This window comes from Ursus maritimus, unplaced genomic scaffold, assembly GCF_017311325.1.
Source record: "Ursus maritimus isolate PB19 unplaced genomic scaffold, ASM1731132v1 scaffold_2, whole genome shotgun sequence".
Classification (NCBI taxonomy): domain Eukaryota; kingdom Metazoa; phylum Chordata; class Mammalia; order Carnivora; family Ursidae; genus Ursus; species Ursus maritimus.
Window position 1 is genome coordinate 45,316,916 of NW_024424452.1, and position 19,720 is coordinate 45,336,635.

At 40.5% G+C, this 19,720-nt stretch overlaps 1 protein-coding gene across 1 annotated transcript in view; it reads left to right on the top strand.

Annotated features, from left to right (window-relative positions):
* The window catches only part of ATF6 (activating transcription factor 6), a gene marked incomplete at its 5' end in the record, with an annotated part of 198,212 nt that overhangs the window by 127,659 nt on the left and 50,833 nt on the right, over positions 1-19,720 (top strand). Inside the window, one exon of the mRNA XM_008685747.2 lies at positions 15,465-15,549. Coding sequence (XP_008683969.2) covers positions 15,465-15,549 — 85 coding nt within the window. The remainder of the gene's footprint in view (positions 1-15,464; positions 15,550-19,720) is intronic.

The following is a 19,720-nucleotide window of genomic DNA, read 5'->3' on the forward strand; positions in this document are numbered from 1 at the left end:
GCAGTTTGATAAACTGCCTTTCATGAGTGAATTGTATTTTCCACTTTGAAGATCTCAGCGTCCTTTTCCTTGGTGATTTTAGGAACACTGATTTTGATTTGGTGATTGTTGGTATGTTGGGATAAAATTGTTGACAGAGCTGGGTCTAAACCCTAGCTGGGCCTCAGTTTTGTTTTAAATGAGGGCATAGACTCCCTGATCTGTAAGGGTTCTTCCTTCCCCATGACTCTGTGCTTTTGCTTAATATAATTTCTGTCATATTTTGGTTAACTTTTCTAATGTAATAGCAGAACTTCAAGAAAATCCCCTACATAAGACTTGACCAAACCTGAGATTTTAGGGATGGAAGGGAGATGATCATAAAACCTTCAAAGACGCAAATGTATGTTGAGTTATATGAGGTGAATAGGTATTCTCAGCACAGAATAATAAAGAGCAAGGGCATTCCAGACTCAGGGAACCTCACTGTAAAGTTAAGTATCCATGAAACAATGTGGTGGGAAAGAAAGGGAATAGTTTATTAGAATTCAGGGAATATTGTACAGGATAAGGTTGGAGAAGGAAGTTGGGCCCAGATTTTTCAGTTTATTAGCCATCGCCTCTTAGATAAATACATATTCTATATTTATATGCTTTTTGAGTATCACAGATATAACAAGAGCTGGGAAATAGAAGAACTTCAGGGAAATTTTAGACTGCTTTGGGTTACTTTATTTTAATTAACCTTTTAGCAGCCGTTTAGTATCTTTGCTTAATAATTGTGAGAATGTTGAAACTAAGGGAGGGTTAGAGTTAGGTGAATATCTTTACCTCCTTTTGTTATCTAGCATTCATTTCCTAGACACTTTGTTGTTTTTTTTTTTTTTAGATAGTACCTATTTGTTTTCCTAATCAATAAGCATTTATTTTGCTCTTTATAATTAGCCTAATATTCCAGTCAGCCATTTTACTTAGATTGTCATTCTACATGGCTTTTGAGCTCTGTGTTGGTAGGTGGATTTTCCATGATCTTCTCTGAAGTTAGAGCGCACAACCGTTTGATAGGTGTAAAGAGTGTATCTGTAGCCACATTTCCTAATCAAAGGAAATTCCGTTAAGAGCAAAGATCTAAAACTTAGAGAAAGAAATCCCCCTCCCCCTAAATACCTCTCTAAAATAAGGAGTATTATCTTATTCTTGCCTCTGGCCTCCCGTCTTTTCAGAGTCTTTGTTAGTGAGAACACTCTTGTGTGTGACCTGGCATTCCAGGGCAGGGCTGAACACATCTCATTTCCTCTAGCTCCACCATTAATTACTCGTATCAGCACTTGTGTAGGTCTCACGCTGGAGAGTGAACTCCAGCTTAGATTCTTTTTCTTTTTTTAAGTTTTATTTTAATTCCAGTATAGGTTACATACAATGTTATAATAGTTTCATGTGTACCATATAGCGATTCAGCATTTCCATACGTCACCCGATGGTCATCACAAGCGCACTCCTTAATCTCCATCACCTGTTCCTCCCGTCCTCCCCACCCTCCTCCCCTCTGGCAACCATCAATTTGTTCTCTCTGAGTCTGTTTCTTTCTTTCTTTTTTTTTTTTTTTAAAGATTTTATTCATTTATTCGACAGAGATAGAGACAGCCAGCGAGAGAGGGAACACAGGGAGGGGGAGTGGGAGAGGAAGAAGCAGGCTCCCAGCGGAGGAGCCTGATGTGGGGCTCGATCCCAGAACGCAGGGATCACGCCCTGAGCCGAAGGCAGATGCTTAACCGCTGTGCCACCCAGGCGCCCCTCTCTGAGTCTGTTTCTTGATCTCTCTCTTGCATTTTTTCCCCTTTGCTTGTTTTGTTTCTTAAAGTGCACGTATGAGTGAAATCATATGGTATTTGACTTTTCTCTGACTGACTTATTTAGCTTAGCATTATATTCTCTAGCTCCATTCATGTCATTGCAAATAGAAAGATTTCATTTTTTTTATGGCTGAATAATATATATACCACATCTTCTTTATCCATCAGTCTGTCGCTGGGCACTTGGGCTGCTTCCATATCTCGGCTGTTGTAGATAACGCTGCTACAAACATAGGGGTGCCTGTATCTCTTTGAATTAGTGTCTTGTATTCTTTGGGTAAATACACAGTAGTGCAATCCTGGATCATAAAGGTAGTTGTTTTTAACTTTTTGAGGTGTCTTCATATTGTTTTCCACAGTGGCTGCACCAGTGTGCATTCCTACCAGCAGTGCACGAGTGTTTCTTTTTCTCCACATCCTCACCAACACCTGTTGTTTCTTGTGTCAGATTTTAGCCCTTCTGACAGGTGTGAGGTAATATCTCATTGCAGTTGTGATGTGTATTTCCCTGATGATCAGTGATGTTGAGAATCTCTTCGTGTGTCTGTTGGCCATCTGGATGTCTTTTTTGGAGAAGTATCTGTTCATGTGTTCTGCCTGTTTTTTAATTGGATTATTCGGGTTTTGGGTGTTGAGTTTTATAAGTTCTTTAAATATTTTGGATACTAACCCTTTGTATGTCATTTACAAATATCTTCTCCCATTCCATATGTTGCCTTTTAGTTTTACTGCTTGTTTCCTTTACTGGGGCATTGTATTTTGATACAGTCACGACAGTTTGTTTTTGCTTTTGTTTCCCTTGACTCAGGGGACATATCTAGAAAGAAGTTGCTTCAACCAGTGTCAAAGGATTTTTATGGTTTCAGGTCTCACATTAAGGTCTTTAATACATTTTGAATTTATTTTTGTGTGTGATATGAGAAAGTCCGGTTTCATTCTTTTGCATGTTGCTGTCCAGTTTTCCCAAAACCTTTTGTCGAAGAGACTGTCTTTTCCCCATTGGATATTCTTTCCTTCTTTGTCGAAGATTAATTGACCATATAATTGAGGGTTCATTTCTGGATTTTCTTTTCTGTTCATTGATCTATTTTCGTGCCAGTACCATACTGTTATGGTTACTGCGGCTTTGTAATATAACTTCAAGCCTGGAATCATGATGCGCCTCCAGCTTTGCTTTTCTTCTTCAGTGTTGCTTTGGCTGTTCAGGGTCTTTTGTGGTTCCATACAAATCTTAGGATTGTTTGTTCTAGTTCTTTTTTTTTTTTTTTAATTTTAATTTTTTTTAAATCATCTTTTAAAAAAGATTTAATTTATTTGAGAGAGAGCACAAGCAGCAGGAGAGGGAGAGGGAGAAGCAGTCTCCTCCCTGAGCAGGGAGTCCGATGTGGGCCTCGATCCCAGGACCCCAGGATTATGACCTGGGCCAAAGGCAGATGCTTAAACGACTGAGCCACCCATGTGCCTCTGTTGTAGTTCTATGAAAAATGCCGTTGCTATTTTGATAGGGATTGCATTAAATGTGTAGATTGCTTTGGGTAGTATAGACATTTTAACAATATTTGTTCTTCCAATCCATGGGATGTCTTTCCATTTCTTTGTGTCCTCTTCAATTTCTTTCACAGTGTTTTATAGTTTTCAGAGTACAGGTCTTTCAGCTCTTTGGTTAGGCTTATTCCTAGGTATCTTAATATTTTTGGTGTGGTTGTAAATGGGATTGTTTTCTTAATTTCTCTTTCTGCTGCTTCGATATTGGTGTGTAGAAATGCAACAGATTACCGCACATTGATTTTGTATCCTGTGACTTTACTGAATTCATTCATCAGTTCTAGTAGTTTTCTTGATGGAGCCGCATAGATTTTATTACGTTGTTCTGAGTGTTTCCAAAGTTAAGTGGTGAACAGTATCTTAAACTGATGGCTTCTGTTTCTTAGGGGGCATCTGCTTAACAGCTGAACTCTGAGGAAGAGAGGAAATGATTTCCAGTTAGTGTGATTTCCTCCCGTTGTGCTCCTCATCTTTCTTTCTTTCTTTCTTTCTTTCTTTCTTTCTTTCTTTCTTTCTTTCTTTCTTTCTTTCTTTCTTCATGTTATTGTTTCTGATGAGCATATTTTCGAGTTGGGTGCTCTGAACTTTCTTTTTCTTTTCTTAGAGGTTTTATTTGTTTGAGAGAGAGAGAAGAGGAACAGAGGGAGAGGGACAAACAGACTCCGTGCTCATATTCCAGGGGGAACAGCAAGTACAAAGGCCCTGAAGCAAGGACATGCTTGGTATTATGTGAGGAACGAGAAAGGAGGCTGTGGCAGCAGAAGCAGAATAAATAGGGGCAAGAACCATGGAAGATGATGTTAGAGAGTTAAGTAGCTGGGTTAAACATATCCAGCCTTAAAGGCCATTGAGGTTATCTTGATTTTACTCCGAGACTGGAAGTCATTGGCACATTTCAGTAGACATTTTAGCAGGATCCTTGTGGTTGCTGTCGTGAGGACAGCCTTGAAGGAAGAAAGAGCAGAAGCAGACAGACCATTGAGGCTGTTGTCATTATACAGACAGTAGTGATGGCTTGGACGGATGGTTCCACTCTGGGTGTATTTGAAAGGCAGAATCGATAGGTTTCACTAATAGATTGTGTAGGGAGTACGAGAAGAATACTCCAGGATTTTTGTCCTGAGTGTCTGAGGAGAATGACATTGCCACTGAGATGGGAAACACCGGGAGAAGCACATTTAAGAGGTAGATCAGGAACTTCGTTCTGGATCTCTCAACTCTGAGAGATGCAGGTGAGTGTTTTGAGTAGGCAGTTGGTTGGATATAGGAGTCAAGGCCAAGGGTGTGAGATGGGCTAGAAATACAAATTTGGGAGTCATCAGCATGCAGATAATATTTAAAACCCTGAGACTAAATGAGATTACCAGGGAGTGAATACGGGTGTATGAGAAGAGCTAATATGGACTTACACTTGGGAATAAGAAAGGGGTATATTTAGTGTTGAAGGTAAGAAGAATGGAGGAGTCCATGATCATTCTAGGTTTCTATTTGGACAACTAAATAGAAATTGATGAAGTTAATTAAAATCAGAAACCCAGGAGGAAGATAAATCAGCTTAAGAAGCTGTAGAGTGTTCCAGTGGAAATATTTAGTAAGTGTTTGTAAGTATGGCTCTTCAGTTAAGGTTTGAGAGGTTTGAGTCTAACATATATTTCGAATTATGTAACTAGATGAAAATCCAAAGAGAAGAAAAAGATTTGCCTCTGAGAAACCCCAATATTTAATGTGTGATGTGGGTGGAAGAGAAGATAGCAAAAAGGAAAAAAAAAAAACCCTTGAGAGAAAATGAGAACTAAGAGTTGGAGGAGGAGCTGAGAGCGTCAGCAGCTGCGGGAGAAAGTAGGGTGAGCACTGGATAAAAGCAATGGGCCTGACAATTAGAGTCTTTATAAGGACAGTTGCAGTTAGAATGCTGGTGACAGAGCCAATTTTCATTACTTTAGGGATCAAATGGGAGATACGGGAATCCATTGACTTATGACTCAATCTGTTTTATTTAGCTAAAATAATGCCATGGGATTAATCTGATTAAAATTGGCCTTTTGGGGGAAATGTTAGGTCGGACACTGACCAGCAATATCAAATATGTCAGAAATGGAATTTCAGTATCATGCCAGGAATGGTTCTTGGTTGTAAACAACAGAAACGTACTATAACTTAAGTTAAAGCAGAAACTGCTTACATTACAGGAAAGGAATTTAATGGAGGGCTATTTTTAGTTCACAAGACTCCATGCGAATACTGGCGAACTCAGCCCAGAACAATGATGGGAACCAAAGAAGGCCACACAGCCAAGAGCACAGTCACTGTCTCAGCTCAAGAAGTTGGGTTAGGACAGGTGTCACTGGCTTCCCCCACAGCCACTAGCCTCGCTGCCAGTGGCATGCTCCCATTGCTGCAGTGAATCTAAATCTGAATCTTTATTCACTGTTGCCCAAGACTTTGAATTTTAGGGGAGTATCTGATTGGCCAGGCTTAGGTCACATGTCCGTGTCCTAGTTGCCGGAGAGCTGGGAGAGAAGTTATGTCTGTCCCCTTCAGGCTTCTGCAGTTAGACATTTTCCCCTCAAAAAAACCCACAAGTAGACAAGATATTCAAATGCTGGGCAGCCAAAACCAACAGCCAGTACTATAAAAACTAAGTACTAAATCTTAAAGGTTTAGGGAAACTAATTTCAAAGTCACATAACCAAAATGAAAATGATTTTGTGAACTCAGGCATGTACTCCATGGCTTACTTACTGATATTAAATATCAGGAGTATCAAATTAAAAACTTGGCTTTGATCTCTCCTGCTTGTACCTTCTAGTATGTAGGCCCCTAAGTGTCCTCCTCTCTCCCCATATCTTCTCCGGACTCTGTAACATTGGGATTTATGATGGCAGGCTGGTCACACGCCCAGAAGAAAGTGGAGGCAACACTGCTGTACCTTGTGGTAGCACATTTCTAGGAGTGACATTGGTCTCAGACCTGGAGGGATGTCAGGAGTAGCTGTGACCCTGGGGGGAGGAAGTACGGTGGGAAAATACAGGCAGAAGAGCAAACCGGGTTGAGGAGTGGTGGGGAGGTGTTTGGGCCGCAACAGCTGCTGGGCGGCTGGGCCAGGCTGGGGGTTGGGAGGGCTGGGAGATATGGCAGTGGAGCGAAGCAGAGGAAGGCATGTGTTGTACAGTTAGCGGCTGCCCAAATTCTTCAAAAATTAGGCCTTTGAGAACTCTTTTTTTGTTGGATTTTTGTTTTGTTGCGTTGGGATTTGTTTTTCTTTTTGTTTTGGTACTAGGATTTAATTTTATTTTTAAAGGTGCTTCTCTGCCAGAAGACCATTATGAAGTCTCCACAGAAGAAAAGACCCTGTGTAATTTAAGTAGAACTGGACTTTTTTGCTTGTCCCCCCCTTTTTTAGGGTTAACTCTTTTTTTTTTAATTCAAATTCAGTTACTCTATCGCGTATTCCTAGTTTCAGAGGCAGAGGTCAGCGATTCATCAGTTGGACGTAACACGCAGTGCTCGTTCTATCACGTGCCCTCCTTAATGCCCGTCGCCTAGTCACCCCATCCCCCCACCCGCCTCCCCTCCAGCAACCTCAGCTTGCTCTTTTTCAAGAATCAGCTTTCCCTGATTTTGACATGGCGACAAATCTGTAAGAAATACAAATCGGGGTGCCTGGGTGGCTCAGTTGGTTAAGTGTCCGACTCGATATCAGCTCAGGTCTTGATCTCAGGATTGTGAGTTCAAGCCCCACATTGGGCTCCACGATGGGTGTTGAGCCTACTTTTAAAAAAATAAATACAAATCCCAAACCTCATAAACTTGGTAAGTAATGTAAGGCCTTTAATGACGTCTCTTGAAGATACCGCACGGGGGATATTAAATAAAACAGCAGCAGTATCCTCTCGCCCCACCCCCACCTCCCACACACCAGAGTCACTGCCTCCTCTCTCTCCTCTATCTTCACACAGAGGCCACAGCTCAGGCTAGCCCTCTCTGTCCACCTCCTTTCCACTCTTCCAGCTTCAAGACCCTTCTTCCCTGCTAATAACTCATACCTTAAAAAAAAAAAAAATTAGCTTCTTCCAACTCTCCTCTCCATCTGTAACCTCATCCCTACCATACATGCAATCCAGCAGCACTTTAAAAAAAATCCTTAGAAAAAGCAGAGATAGAGTAGAAACGCTGAATTATTTCCCCCCATCTTTTAAATTAAAGAAAATTAAATGTGAGGGTATCTTGTTCTCTTGGTTGAATTTATAGAGAATTTCTCTGACAGTTGGCAGTAGTGTTTGTGAAAAGGAAGAGGGAGAGATCATGGTGGAAAGAGGCCAGATCAGGAAGGGATCAGAGTATAAAGAGCTTTAATTTCTAGGCTCAGAGTTTGGATGGGGAGTGAGTGCTTGTCATCGGCAGGGAAACAGTGGCTCTCAGCCACCAGGTGGGATGGAAGAACCCTGATCAACAGTGTCCGTGTCCCTGGTTGTGCTACGTGTTACATTTTCTGAAGGACTTCTCTGACCTCAAACTTTTTGGTCCTTTTTTAAAAAAATTACTGAATACTTAAAGTAATGCTTTTTACTTGCCTGTCACTCACTGTTCCAAGTGCTTTAAAGAATTATCTTGTTTAATCTTTATGAACAATCTGTACACTGTGTATTGTTGCTGTCCTTGTTTTACTGATGAGAAAACCAGGGCACAGAGAGATCAAGGAACTTGCTCCAGATCCTACAGCTAGAAATGGGGGTGTCAGAGGCAGAATTCAAACCCCGGCAGTCTGGCTCCGGAGCCCAGTCTCCTCGTAGTCTCTGTCTGGGCCTTGCTGGCCAGTGCTTGTGAAAGCAGCACCCTCACGCTGTCTACATCAGAATTCCCAGGGATCCCTGCCAAATTTTGGCCCATCTCAGATTTACCTTATCAATTTTGTTAGGGGGTGGAGAACCTGGGTGTTTGCATTATGAAGACCTGTAGATGATTCTGATATGGATCCGTTGTTAAGAACTTCTGTTTCAGGAGGACCTCTTACTGTCAATATGCTGACTTCTGAACTTGGCTTCCTTTGGCCATAAGATGAAATGCTTTCTGAATGGTAACTAATTATTACAGAACTTAAAATTGATACTGTGATCCCTTAGCATGCCTTTTGAGCCATCACTAGCTGAAATTTAGTTGAAATCCTTTCTTAAAGAATACTTGACCAAAGAGTGAAAACAGAATTTTCCTTCCTTTCCCACAAATGCATTGTATGCCAAACTTCACTTTAAAACTGAATGGAAACTGAGAACTTGCTGTTCTGTTTCTGATGAGAATGCAGAGAATGTGCTAGGTTCTGGAAAGTATACCGTTTGTGATATGAAGAGAGAACTCTCCTGAACTCTTTGGAACAAGTCTATAGAACAGCATACCTCCGTCCTTAGTGAGGATCGTAGCTGGCAATAAAGCTCAGCTTCCAGTGTGGACCAAGTGTCCAGTTTGGCTGTCTTGCTAATCCAAGATCTCAAGAGAAAATCTGTCCACTAAAGGAGAAAAACCAGATTATTGCAGATTACATTTAAAAGAAACTTTAAGGGAGTTGTTTTTTTTTCCCCCCACGTGGTTGTTTGCCTTGTCGAGACCAGTCTTTCCTAAAATGCACTGTAGGGATATTTTATAGTCCTTTCTGTTTGTTTGTGTGAAACCAAGAGCAAAATCACTTTGGAGAAAAGATCAAGATCTTTAGTGGAGAGTGGAGGAATATCCAGACACAGAACCATGCAGGAAAGATAACTTTAGAAATATAAAGTAAGTAGGGTGCCTCCCCCCCCCCCAAAAAGTTGTAGCATCATTGATACAAAGGAGTCAGCTAGAATAGTATCTCCCTGCGTTCCCTTCTTCGCTGCTGTGACAGTTACACACACACACACACACACACACACACACACATTTGAGACTGCTGTTACACAAGTTTATACCATTTTTGTAGTTTCTGCCTAGAACTTTAAAAAATTAATTTTTGTCTCAACCCAGCATTTTCCCCATTTTTTACAACAAAAAGTAAAATAATTTTCTTAGATTCTGTATTTAACAGCTTCTTTGAAGTGTTTCCTAATAATATCTTTTATCAGAAAACTCGTTGGCTCAGTTTGCTGTAGACCCACCTCCTCCCTCCCCACTCTGCGCGGTTACTCTGGTAGCCGATCCGTAGGATGCAGTGCGGTCTTCAGGAAATTCACTTCCTACCAGTAGTCCTGAGCAAAGTGAATTCTCTAAAATGAAACATCTTGTAAACATTATGTCTGACAAACGCCTACGGTTAAACTCTTCATGCATTCAGTGTTTGATCTTTTTCCTTAAGACATTATTTTGGATTGCCACACTGTTGGCACTCAACAAAAATGACGATTGAGAGCAAGTTTCAGGGGTCCTACTCTATTTCCCTAAATCACACACTGTGCAGCTTTTGAAAAACTCTGTATTAGAGCTGACAAAGTTTTGAACTTGATTAACTTGAGTTATTGAATGGAGTAATATGAAGTACGGGGTCAAAGACTTGCTGGCCTGAACCCTGTTCAAAGCACATAACCAGCATTTTGTCGAAGTTCTTTCTCTAGGGAAAACAGTCCTGACCTGGTTTAGAAACACTTTCCCTGCAAACTCTCATTAAGAGAGAAGAATGATTTGGAAGCTACTGTCGTATCCTTGGGAAAGTATTTACAAGAAACCATGTTGACCAAGAAACTCCAAATTAATTCTACTTTTAAAAAAGAGAGGCGGGGTACCTGGGTGGTTTGGTAGGTTAAGGGGCTGACTTAGGCCCGGGTCATGATCTCAGGGTCCTGGGATTAGCCCACTGGCTCCTTGCCCATCAGGGAGTCTGCTTCTCCCTCTGTCCCTCCTCCTGCTCGCTCGTGTGTGTGCGTACGTGCGCGCGCTCTCTCTCTCTCTCAAATAAATAAATCTTAGAGAGGCAGATCAGGGTACCTGGCTGGCTCAGTCAGTAGATCATGCAACTCTTGATTTAGGGGTTGTGTGTTCGGGCCCCATATTGGGTCTCTTTTAAATTATTTTTAAAAAAGAGAGGCATATATAATAACTGTTAGGTTGAACTTTATGAAATTACTGATATTTGACCCACAAAAAATGACAGTTTTGTATGGTACAACCTTACACATTTTTGTGCAAGTAAAAGGGGAGGTCAGAGTCAGTTGGGAGGGCTTGGAGACTCCCACAGAGTTTGATATGAGAACCGTATCTTCAAGCAAAATGAGTTTGTACTTACTAGGATTTCAAGCTAATCTTTCCTCTGGTGACCCTGGCAGCATTTATCAGGTTTGAACGTAGTGTCAAAATTTTGCTCTTGTGAAATGTAAGCCTTGGCTCCCTCTCGAGCCAGCTGTTGTGCACTAATAGTTTTGATTTATTCTTCCTCTGGCTGCTGTGCATAGTAATGGTGCTCATGCAAGCTTTACATTTCCTTTTATTGGTCTGTAGTTTTATTGCGTACGTTAGTGGCACAAATACTGCATTCATATTAGCTGTTTATATTAACTATTTCTAGGTTGGGGGTGAGTAATGTACTTAGCTTATGTTTATACTATAATGGGAAGCCCTACATCATAGACATTTTAATAGACTTTTTAAATGATTAAATCACATTCTACTTAGTTTTACTACCTCTAACTGTTTTTTCTTTACATTTTTTTTAGGATATGTCACTGTGTGTATTTGTGTATTTTAATGATTTCAAGTGTCTTAATTGTCTTTGCTTTTCAGTTGCTTTCATGTTTGGACACATTTGATTTCTGATCAACAATTAATACAGTTCTTAGCAGACACATAAATTCAGAATGTTTGACTTTGATAAAGAGCTTTGGAAGGCCTCCTCGTTGCTGCTTTGGCTGTCCTATTTCCAAGCTTTGATACGCCCTTCACTTAGTTCGGTCGCTTGCCAGAGACTTCATGAGATAAATGAGATAGAGTGATAGAAAACAAGAGCTCTCCAGGATGGGAACATAGATGAGAAAAAAATTATGCAAAACTATTTTTAAAATGAGGATAGATGCTTTTGATTTTTGATCTGGTTTTAACGGTTTTATTTTGAAAAACCAAGCCCATCTCTGGAATCCAGTGGATATGGACCAAATATAAAATGTTAAGTCATTGTTGTTAATACGCGCCTGACATGCAAAATTTGACAAATAGAGGCCCATGTTGATCCAGATAAAAGCTGTTCCGTGTCAGAGTGCAGCCTGTTGTAGACTGTTTCCCTCATTGCCCAGGAAACATCATTAGATATTAAATACATTCCTTTCTATCAAAGATATGGGACCCCAGCCTTAGGTCAGAGTTTCCTAAAACAAGATAAGCTGTCTAACCTAGTATAGTAGAGACTACTGGATGATCTATGTAGTAACAAAATTGGTTAAAGCAGAAGATCATCAAAATAATACGTATATTTTAAATTTATTTCATTTAATTATATAAATGTGGACTTGTTTGCCAAGTTTGGTGTTTGGCCAACACCTTTTGTTTGAGTCCAGATCTAGGACAGTTCCATAGTTGCCTTTCAACACAAACTACACTCACAATGCATCAACCATAATTTCCAGTATTGGTTACTCTTACTCTAAATTAGATTAAGAATTTTAAGATATTTTTAAGCAATTTGAATGCAGACTAGTATGTTTTTTTCTCAGTCTTTTATGGTTGTCTTGGAATGAGTGAATTTTTTAAACTATTCACTTTTATTAAATCTTGTTTTCCTTTTCACACATTTTTTTAATCAATTTCCCTAATATTTTTTTAAAAATTTATTTATTTATTTGAGAGAGAGGGGAAGCATGAGCAGGAGGGGCAGAGGGAGAGGGAGAGAGAATCTCAAGTGGATTCCGCACTGAGTTTGGAGCCCAACCTGGGGCTCAGTCTCGAGTCCCTGAGATCATTACCTGAGCCAAAACCGAGAGTCTGATGCTTAGCTGATGGCGCCACTCAGGCACCCCCAGTTTCCCTAAATTCTTTCAAATTACACAGTTACCCTGACAAATACAATTAGCAAAAGTAGTTTTGGGGAGGAAAAACACAACCAGTCACGAATATTCACTTGTGCTGTGGTCTTCAGTAAGTTTTAGAGGGAAGTAGGAAGGGTCATTCAATCTCAGCAGTCCGTTGAGTTTGAGGTCAGTTTCCACTCTACACGGATATGTAGAATCAACATTAGACAACACTTACTGGGACCTTAATTTTATTGTGAATTACCATTTCAACCTTCAGCTGAGCAAAATGTCCTGTTCTTTTGATAGGTTAGTCTCCAGTGCTTTAGCCCTCTCAAAAAGAGAAGAAACGTAATTTTGGATGCTGCATTATGCACTAATATTTTGGTTTTCTTCTAACAAAGTGCGTGGAGAAGGGGATTGGGAGAATTGTATGAAAATAGCAGATTTTCTCATGCACGATGTTGTGTAACATTGGAAAACTGTTTTATTCTCACAGTGAAATGCTTTGGTGTTTTCCGACCAGTGTTTCTCTGACTTCTTCTGGGAATAAAAATAACAATGTGGACTCTGTCCACAAAGTTTCCTCCCTGAAGATATCCCATGGTATCTCAGTCCTATAGAGGCTTTTCAGGAGTGCATTTGGAGATATCCTAAAACTAGTGACATAGATTTCAGCAACAGTGCCAAAATAAAGCTTGTTTGTTTCTGAAAACATCACTAATAGAATTAATATGCTAAAAAGGAGTGAGATGAACACAGTTGGGGAGAAAAAAGTGATTCAGTCACTGTTACAGCAAGGAGCATTTAATTTGAGGAAGTGAAAGTAAATGTTAAATGAATCAACGACACTCTCCCAGATGTTTGTGTGTATAAATTATTTTTTAATATAAGTACTGTTAGAATTCGTAGTATACTGGCTTTGATTCTCTGCAGTTCTGTGGTAAACAAGCAGTTTAAAGAGTTTTTTAAAAAATTTGAGAGAGAGAGAGAGAAAAAACAAAAGAGAGAGCAAACATGAGCAGGGGTTGGGGTAGAGGGAGAAGCAGACTCCACACTGAGCAGGGAGCCCGATGTGGGACTCGATACCAGGACCCTGGGATCATGACCTGAGCTGAAGGCAGACACTTAACCAACTGAGCCACCCAGGCGCCCCAAACAAGCACTTTAAATTCCGGGTCTCCTCCCTGCCCCCCACCCTCCGCAGTTTGCAAACTTTAGCGGTAAGGCTGGTTAACTGTAATAATTTTTATGCATTCAAGATGTGATTCTCCTTTTTCATAAATATAATGTGTTTTTTGGCTTTCTCCTGCAAAAGTAACTACTTTGTTTGAAATTTAATGAAGAAAGAAAGTAGGAGACATTCTGTTCAGAAAATCATGTTTAAAAACAACGTTTAGTGTGGCATCTAGATCTTAGCAGGAAACTCAGATTTAAGTCTGAGCCTGACCTTAACCCATGACCAATGGAATCTCAGTGTGTTTGTTTTTACAGTAGCTTTAATTTGGGGCTTGCAAGTTTGTTGGTTTGTTTTCTCATTCAATTTTGGGGACCCTGAAGCAGTATTTTAATTATAGGAATTAAGCTATTTATAATTTTCATGGCATGAAGATCAGGAAATTTTGTTTTTTCTTGGTTATATTATGTTATCTTACTGAGAAATGTGTGATCTTTTTGTCTAACAATGCACTTAAAAAAAAAAATCTCCCATGCTGCAATGCTGGAATTCTAACAGAACAACTTCACTCATCTTTCCTCCCACTTTAAAAAAAAAAAAATCTCTTCTCACGGAAACGCTGCCTTGAGTTAAAACAAAGGACAAGCTGTTACTGGAAATGTTTTCTATACAGTTCTGTTCATGTGTATTCATTTCAGTTTTTTGCATTCTAGATTTTTTCCTTCAGTTTGCTGATAATTGCATTTTGTAATTACACTGACCTTTGAACTAAGTTGCATTGAATTTTTATTACCTTCAGCTGTGTTAAATCCTCCTTGTAATGAGTCCTTCCCTGTAGCAAGTTTGCTGAATGAGTGATGAAGCAAGGGGGCAGAGGAGCAAGAGAGGGAAGCAAGGGGGTTAATATCAGGTTCAGTTCTATCTCAGTTTAACCATGCTCCCTTAAGTGGAAACACTAATATATGGTTTGTTTTTTTCTTTTTGCTGTGACGATTCCTATGTTTTTGCTAGGAAAAAGGAGTTATTGATGTTTAAACAGTAGTTCATATCAAAGTCATAAGTCATTTATAATCAGCTTTGGAATACGTACAGTCGTACATACCTTTTCCAAAACACACATACCCCCCCCCCTTTTTTGAAGCCAGACTCCTCTTGGCTCATCTTACTTTCAGTATGTATGTGGTTGGAAACCAGAACCCTCAGATGCCACGGGTCACTTACAGATGATCAAAAGTTGGCAGTATTACATTTGGAACTTTATAATTGTGCTAGACGTGCATTTATAATTGTTTTAATTCTTCCATTGAACTGTATGCTTTTTAAGGGCAAGAACTATACCTCTTCTTTAGTATATACTTATTGCTTACCAAAAGAAATCTAACGCTGTGATTGCTTCAAGGGAGAAGGGGAGGCTAAGCAGGCAAAGTTCCAGACTCTGGCATTAAGGCAGTTTGCAAACAGAATCTCTATTTTATGTATTAGTAATTTGTAATCAGAATTGGGGGGGGGGCAGAAATGTTCCTCCTCTTAAAAAAAAAAAAAGTGAAAATGACTGTACTGGATAGATAATTTCAGTATCTTGTGATATTACCTAGTCTAGCCCCCTCATTTTACAGGACTGGAAATAGACCCAGATCATACAGCGATTAGTGGTAGATCTAGAATTACAGTCCTTCTGTCTGGATTTCTTGACCAGTACTCTTTGCAGTATACCACAGCATGTATGTTTCAGAACCTGGGAGTATTCCAAGAATACCCCATAGCACCTGGTAATGAGAGACACTCAGTAAATCGTAAGATGATTTGTAGCTAATTACTTCTAAGCCAAGTTAAAATAAAAAAATGTCATTTTTGTTTATGATCTCAATGAAACGTTGGCATCTTAGAAACTGATTTGTGCCCATTAGAAGACTAAGCCAGTTGTTATAACACGTTGTTCTCTGTTATTCTTAGGATCACCTGCTGTTACCGGCCACTACCCACAACAAGACCACAAGACCAAAGATGTCAATAGTATTACCAGCAATAAACATAAATGGTAAGTTGAAATTTGGGTTTATGAATGACGTAAGATTGCTTTGTTTAACCACTATTCTCTGGATTAACCAAAAGACATTTAAAGTGGTCGGTCAGATATATATCCATGCGTTAATTTTGAAACATTTCCCATTTTTTTCACAGATTTATTTTTAAATTCCTATACTCTCTTTAAAAATAACTTTTAAAAATTACAGATTTCATTTAAAGTTACTTTTAAAATTACTCTATTTTTAAGAGGAAAAATTCTCTTGTTTACAAAATCGGAGAAGTTAGCATCTTGACTGCTGTACGGACTTACTGTAGCCTTTCTGGTTTTACATATAGTATATTCCCTGCTGGGTTCTGAGAGTGAATTTGTAAGTTGGGTTTTGGGAACTCAAAGCAGTTTCCTGTATTGTGTAAATGGTGACATGATTTCCAGACAAAGCATCACAAGCCTGTTTAGTCCATACTACTGATGAATTTGGAATTGATAGTGTTACCATTGCATTTTGTTCTCCTACGAGTGCTGGGTATTACATGAATTACAAATAACGCTGTAATACCTTGAGACCATCTAAGGATGTTAAGGCATCTTGCTTATAATCTAGAAAGAAAAATAAGCCCAGAAATCACTGTACTCCAAAGAGAAGGTCCCATAAGGAATATACAAAGTAGTAAAGAAATTTAGTAAAGGAGAGATTGCTTCCAGCTGGGTTCTTCATGGAAAAGAGAAATCTCTTACTCCCAGTGCCAGCCGTGTGTTGTCAGTGAGCACAGTGTATATGGTTGACTGACTGCTTTCTCTGACACATCATGTTAGGCTCTAATGAAACTAGGAGGATTGGCTATCCTTCTCAAGTTCGTTTATCTGGTATAATGGAACTCCCAGTACATTTTCTATCTAATAGTAAGAACCTCATAGTTTATAAATAAGCCCCAAAGTGAAAAGCCTTTTGAACTAACCTGCAGGTGAACCAGTCCACATTCTGATTGATGATCATAGTTAAACAACCAAATAAAATTATATTAAAAAAAAACACAAAAAACTGGGATTCTAGATAAATTCCAATAAAATTTAGTCTTAGAGAAAAAATATTAGGTATTCATTTTACATTTTAAGACCATAGAGGACTGTAGAGTTTTGTTGAGCTGTATGCAGACTGCTTATTAGAAATGCTTAGAGGTCATAGGGACACCTGCAGGGCTCAGTTGGTTGAGTGTCTGGCTCTTGGTTTTGGCTCACGTCATGATCTCCTGAGATCATGGGGTCGAGCCCCACATTGGCCTCCATGCCCAGCTCAGAGTCTCCTTGAGATTCTCTCCCTTTGCCCTGTCCTGTTCAAGTTCGCTCTCTAAAATAAGATCAACAAATAAAATCTTAAGAAAAAAAAGAAACGCTTAGGAGGTCATGATCTCAGGGTTGTGAGATCGAGCCCTGCCTAGGATGGAGCCTGCTTAAGATTAGCTCTCTCCCTCTCCCTCTGCCCCTCTCCACCTTCCCTCTCTGAAAAAAAAAAGGGGGGGATTAGAAGGTAGCTTTTTTTTTTTTTTTAAAGATTGATTTATTTATTTTAGAGAGAGTGTGTGTGTATGCGGGCACATGTGCAGGGGGAGGGCAGAGGGAGGCGGAGAGAGAGAATCTCAAGCAGACCTCCCCACTGAGTGCAGAACCCTATGTGGGGCTCAATCTCACGACCCTGAGATCATGACCTGAGCTGAAATAGAGTCAGACACTTAACCACCTGAGCCACCCAGGCTCCCCGAGGTAGCTTTATAGATAGAAAAGAAAGCATCTGTTTTGGTAAAGCATAAAAGAATTATGACATTTTCTTTTTTTTTTTTTAAGATTTTATTTATTTATTCGACAGAGATAGAGACAGCCAGCGAGAGAGGGAACACAAGCAGGGGGAGTGGGAGAGGAAGAAGCAGGCTCCTAGTGGAGGAGCCTGATGTGGGGCTCGATCCCATAACGCCGGGATCACGCCCTGAGCCGAAGGCAGACGCTTAACCGCTATGCCACCCAGGCGCCCCAGAATTATGACATTTTCTTAGTCTTACAAAGACATTTAGAACAAATTTAAAAAAAACAAAAACTGTAACATTGAGAAGAACTTATCTTCCTTCAGGAAAGGCATACCCCAAAGCTTTCATGGAGCAGCCCTACGACTACTTCAAGAAGGACAGTATATTCCAGAGTGTACTGTATTGCACTCCAAAGAATATGTTTAGGAAATATCATTTATTCTTATTTCATAGGTTCCTAGGTTTCTCTGCTTGAACCATAATAGATTTGAGTTCTGATCAGCTTATGCTCAGAAGGGCTATTATCTAAACTTGAACAAGACAGAGTTCACTTAATTTTGTTCTGATATTGAATTCTTAGGCAAGAGAATGCCTGGTTTTATTTTATGACAGTGAGCTTTCCGTATTTACTAAGCCAAAAACAATAAGATGCTGTCGGACTCTGTTGATCTTGGCCAGGGGGCTAATTTTTGAAAATGAGCCTTTCATGGATTTGAAAAATACAATCATTAGAAGATCATTTCCTTTTTAATCTGGCTTTGATTTCTTTATAAATAAATTTAGTTTTTTTTCCTTTTTAGGGTATAGTAAACTATTTGAAAAGTTAAGATTCAAATTCGAGAAATACTGGTTGAATATGTGCCGCGTGCCAAGCGTCGTGCTGTATCCGCAGTCTCTTCCTGAGCAGTCCCTCCACCTTCGTGCTCTGAGGGTACTTCTCACATTAGAATCTGGTTTTGCCTCCTCACCTTATGTGCCTGTGAGCCTACAGGTGGGGCGGGTATATCTTTGCTCCCCCCACAACTTCCAAACGATCTCTCCTTCTTTCTCCGTCAGTCCCCCTGACATCTTCAAGTGCATAATGTCGGCCTTTACTCTGCTTACGCTGGTTTGTCGCTGTCTTCTAGCCCGTCTGCACTGATGACTGCACCGCTCCTGCTGTCTCTCTGTAACTTGGGCATCCACACAGAGGACTCATCCGGCACCCTGGCCCCTTTTGATCCCATTGTCTTTTTTCTTTCAAGATGATTTATTTATTAGAGAAAGTGCACAAGCTCAGGGAGAAGCAGACTCCCTGATGAGTGTGGAGCCAGACTTGGGGCTCGATCCCAGGACCAGGAGATCATGCCCTGAGCCGAAGTCAAGAGTTGGACACTCAACCGACTGTGCCACCCAGGCGCCCCAGTCCTGTTGTCTTTTATTCTGTACCCCTCAGCCTCCCACCCACATGGTCACACTCTAGACCTCCTCCTCCTCGGTAAGGGCCCTGCTCTTGAAATACCCTCTCCAAGCATCCCACTCCTCCGTACTCTTACCATCCTCCCAACTACTCTCTGACCTCACGTCTCCAGGCCTCCGACCCCACTGCTTTTTCCACACGGATCACGTTTGTAATGGTCATATACTCCTCCTTCTCTAGCCTGGATTGCACCCCCCTCTCTTGCAACGCTCCTTACACCCTGGTTTCTTTTTTCCTTAGGTCCGACTTGTGTGTAAAATCCCCCCCCCCCCAGTTAAACCCAGCTCTCCTCTTTATGCCTGCTCTCAAGCAGCTGAAAATGGCCAGAAAATACCTTCTAGTCAGGACAAGTAGATTCACTGCAAATTTATGACTGTTAATTCCACAGGAGCATTCAGTACTGTCAGTCATTCCTAGTAATTTCGCTTGCCTTCTGTCTGAAACAAGAATCTCTCGCCCTCTCTTCTCAAATCCCCAACATCCCCTCTGCCCACCCCATCAGCTGATGAACTCACCAGAAGCTACGCTGAGAAAACAGATGTACTCGTGTAAGAGCTACCTCGTGTGCCACTGCCGGAAGCACAGCTGCTTCTGAGACGCACAGACCCTGCCTGCCCTGTCGCGCTGGGAGGAAGGTCTCCGCCATTGCATTCTAAAGCTCGGTTTGCTATTATTAGGTATGTGTCACTGGGCAAGTTACTTAGTTTTTCAGTACCTCACCTTCCTCATCTGTATAAGGAGATATTAGTAATGCCTTTATCTTAGAGTTGATGTGAGAATTGAGGAAAAATGCTTTAAATAGTGCCTGGCCATTTTCAGCATAGACACTTGTGCCCCTTTGTCACTGTCATCATCCACATTGTCTAAGGTGATTCCTTCCTTTTGGACCCTGCGTCCCAGCCCCTCTCACCGTTTCAAAGACTTT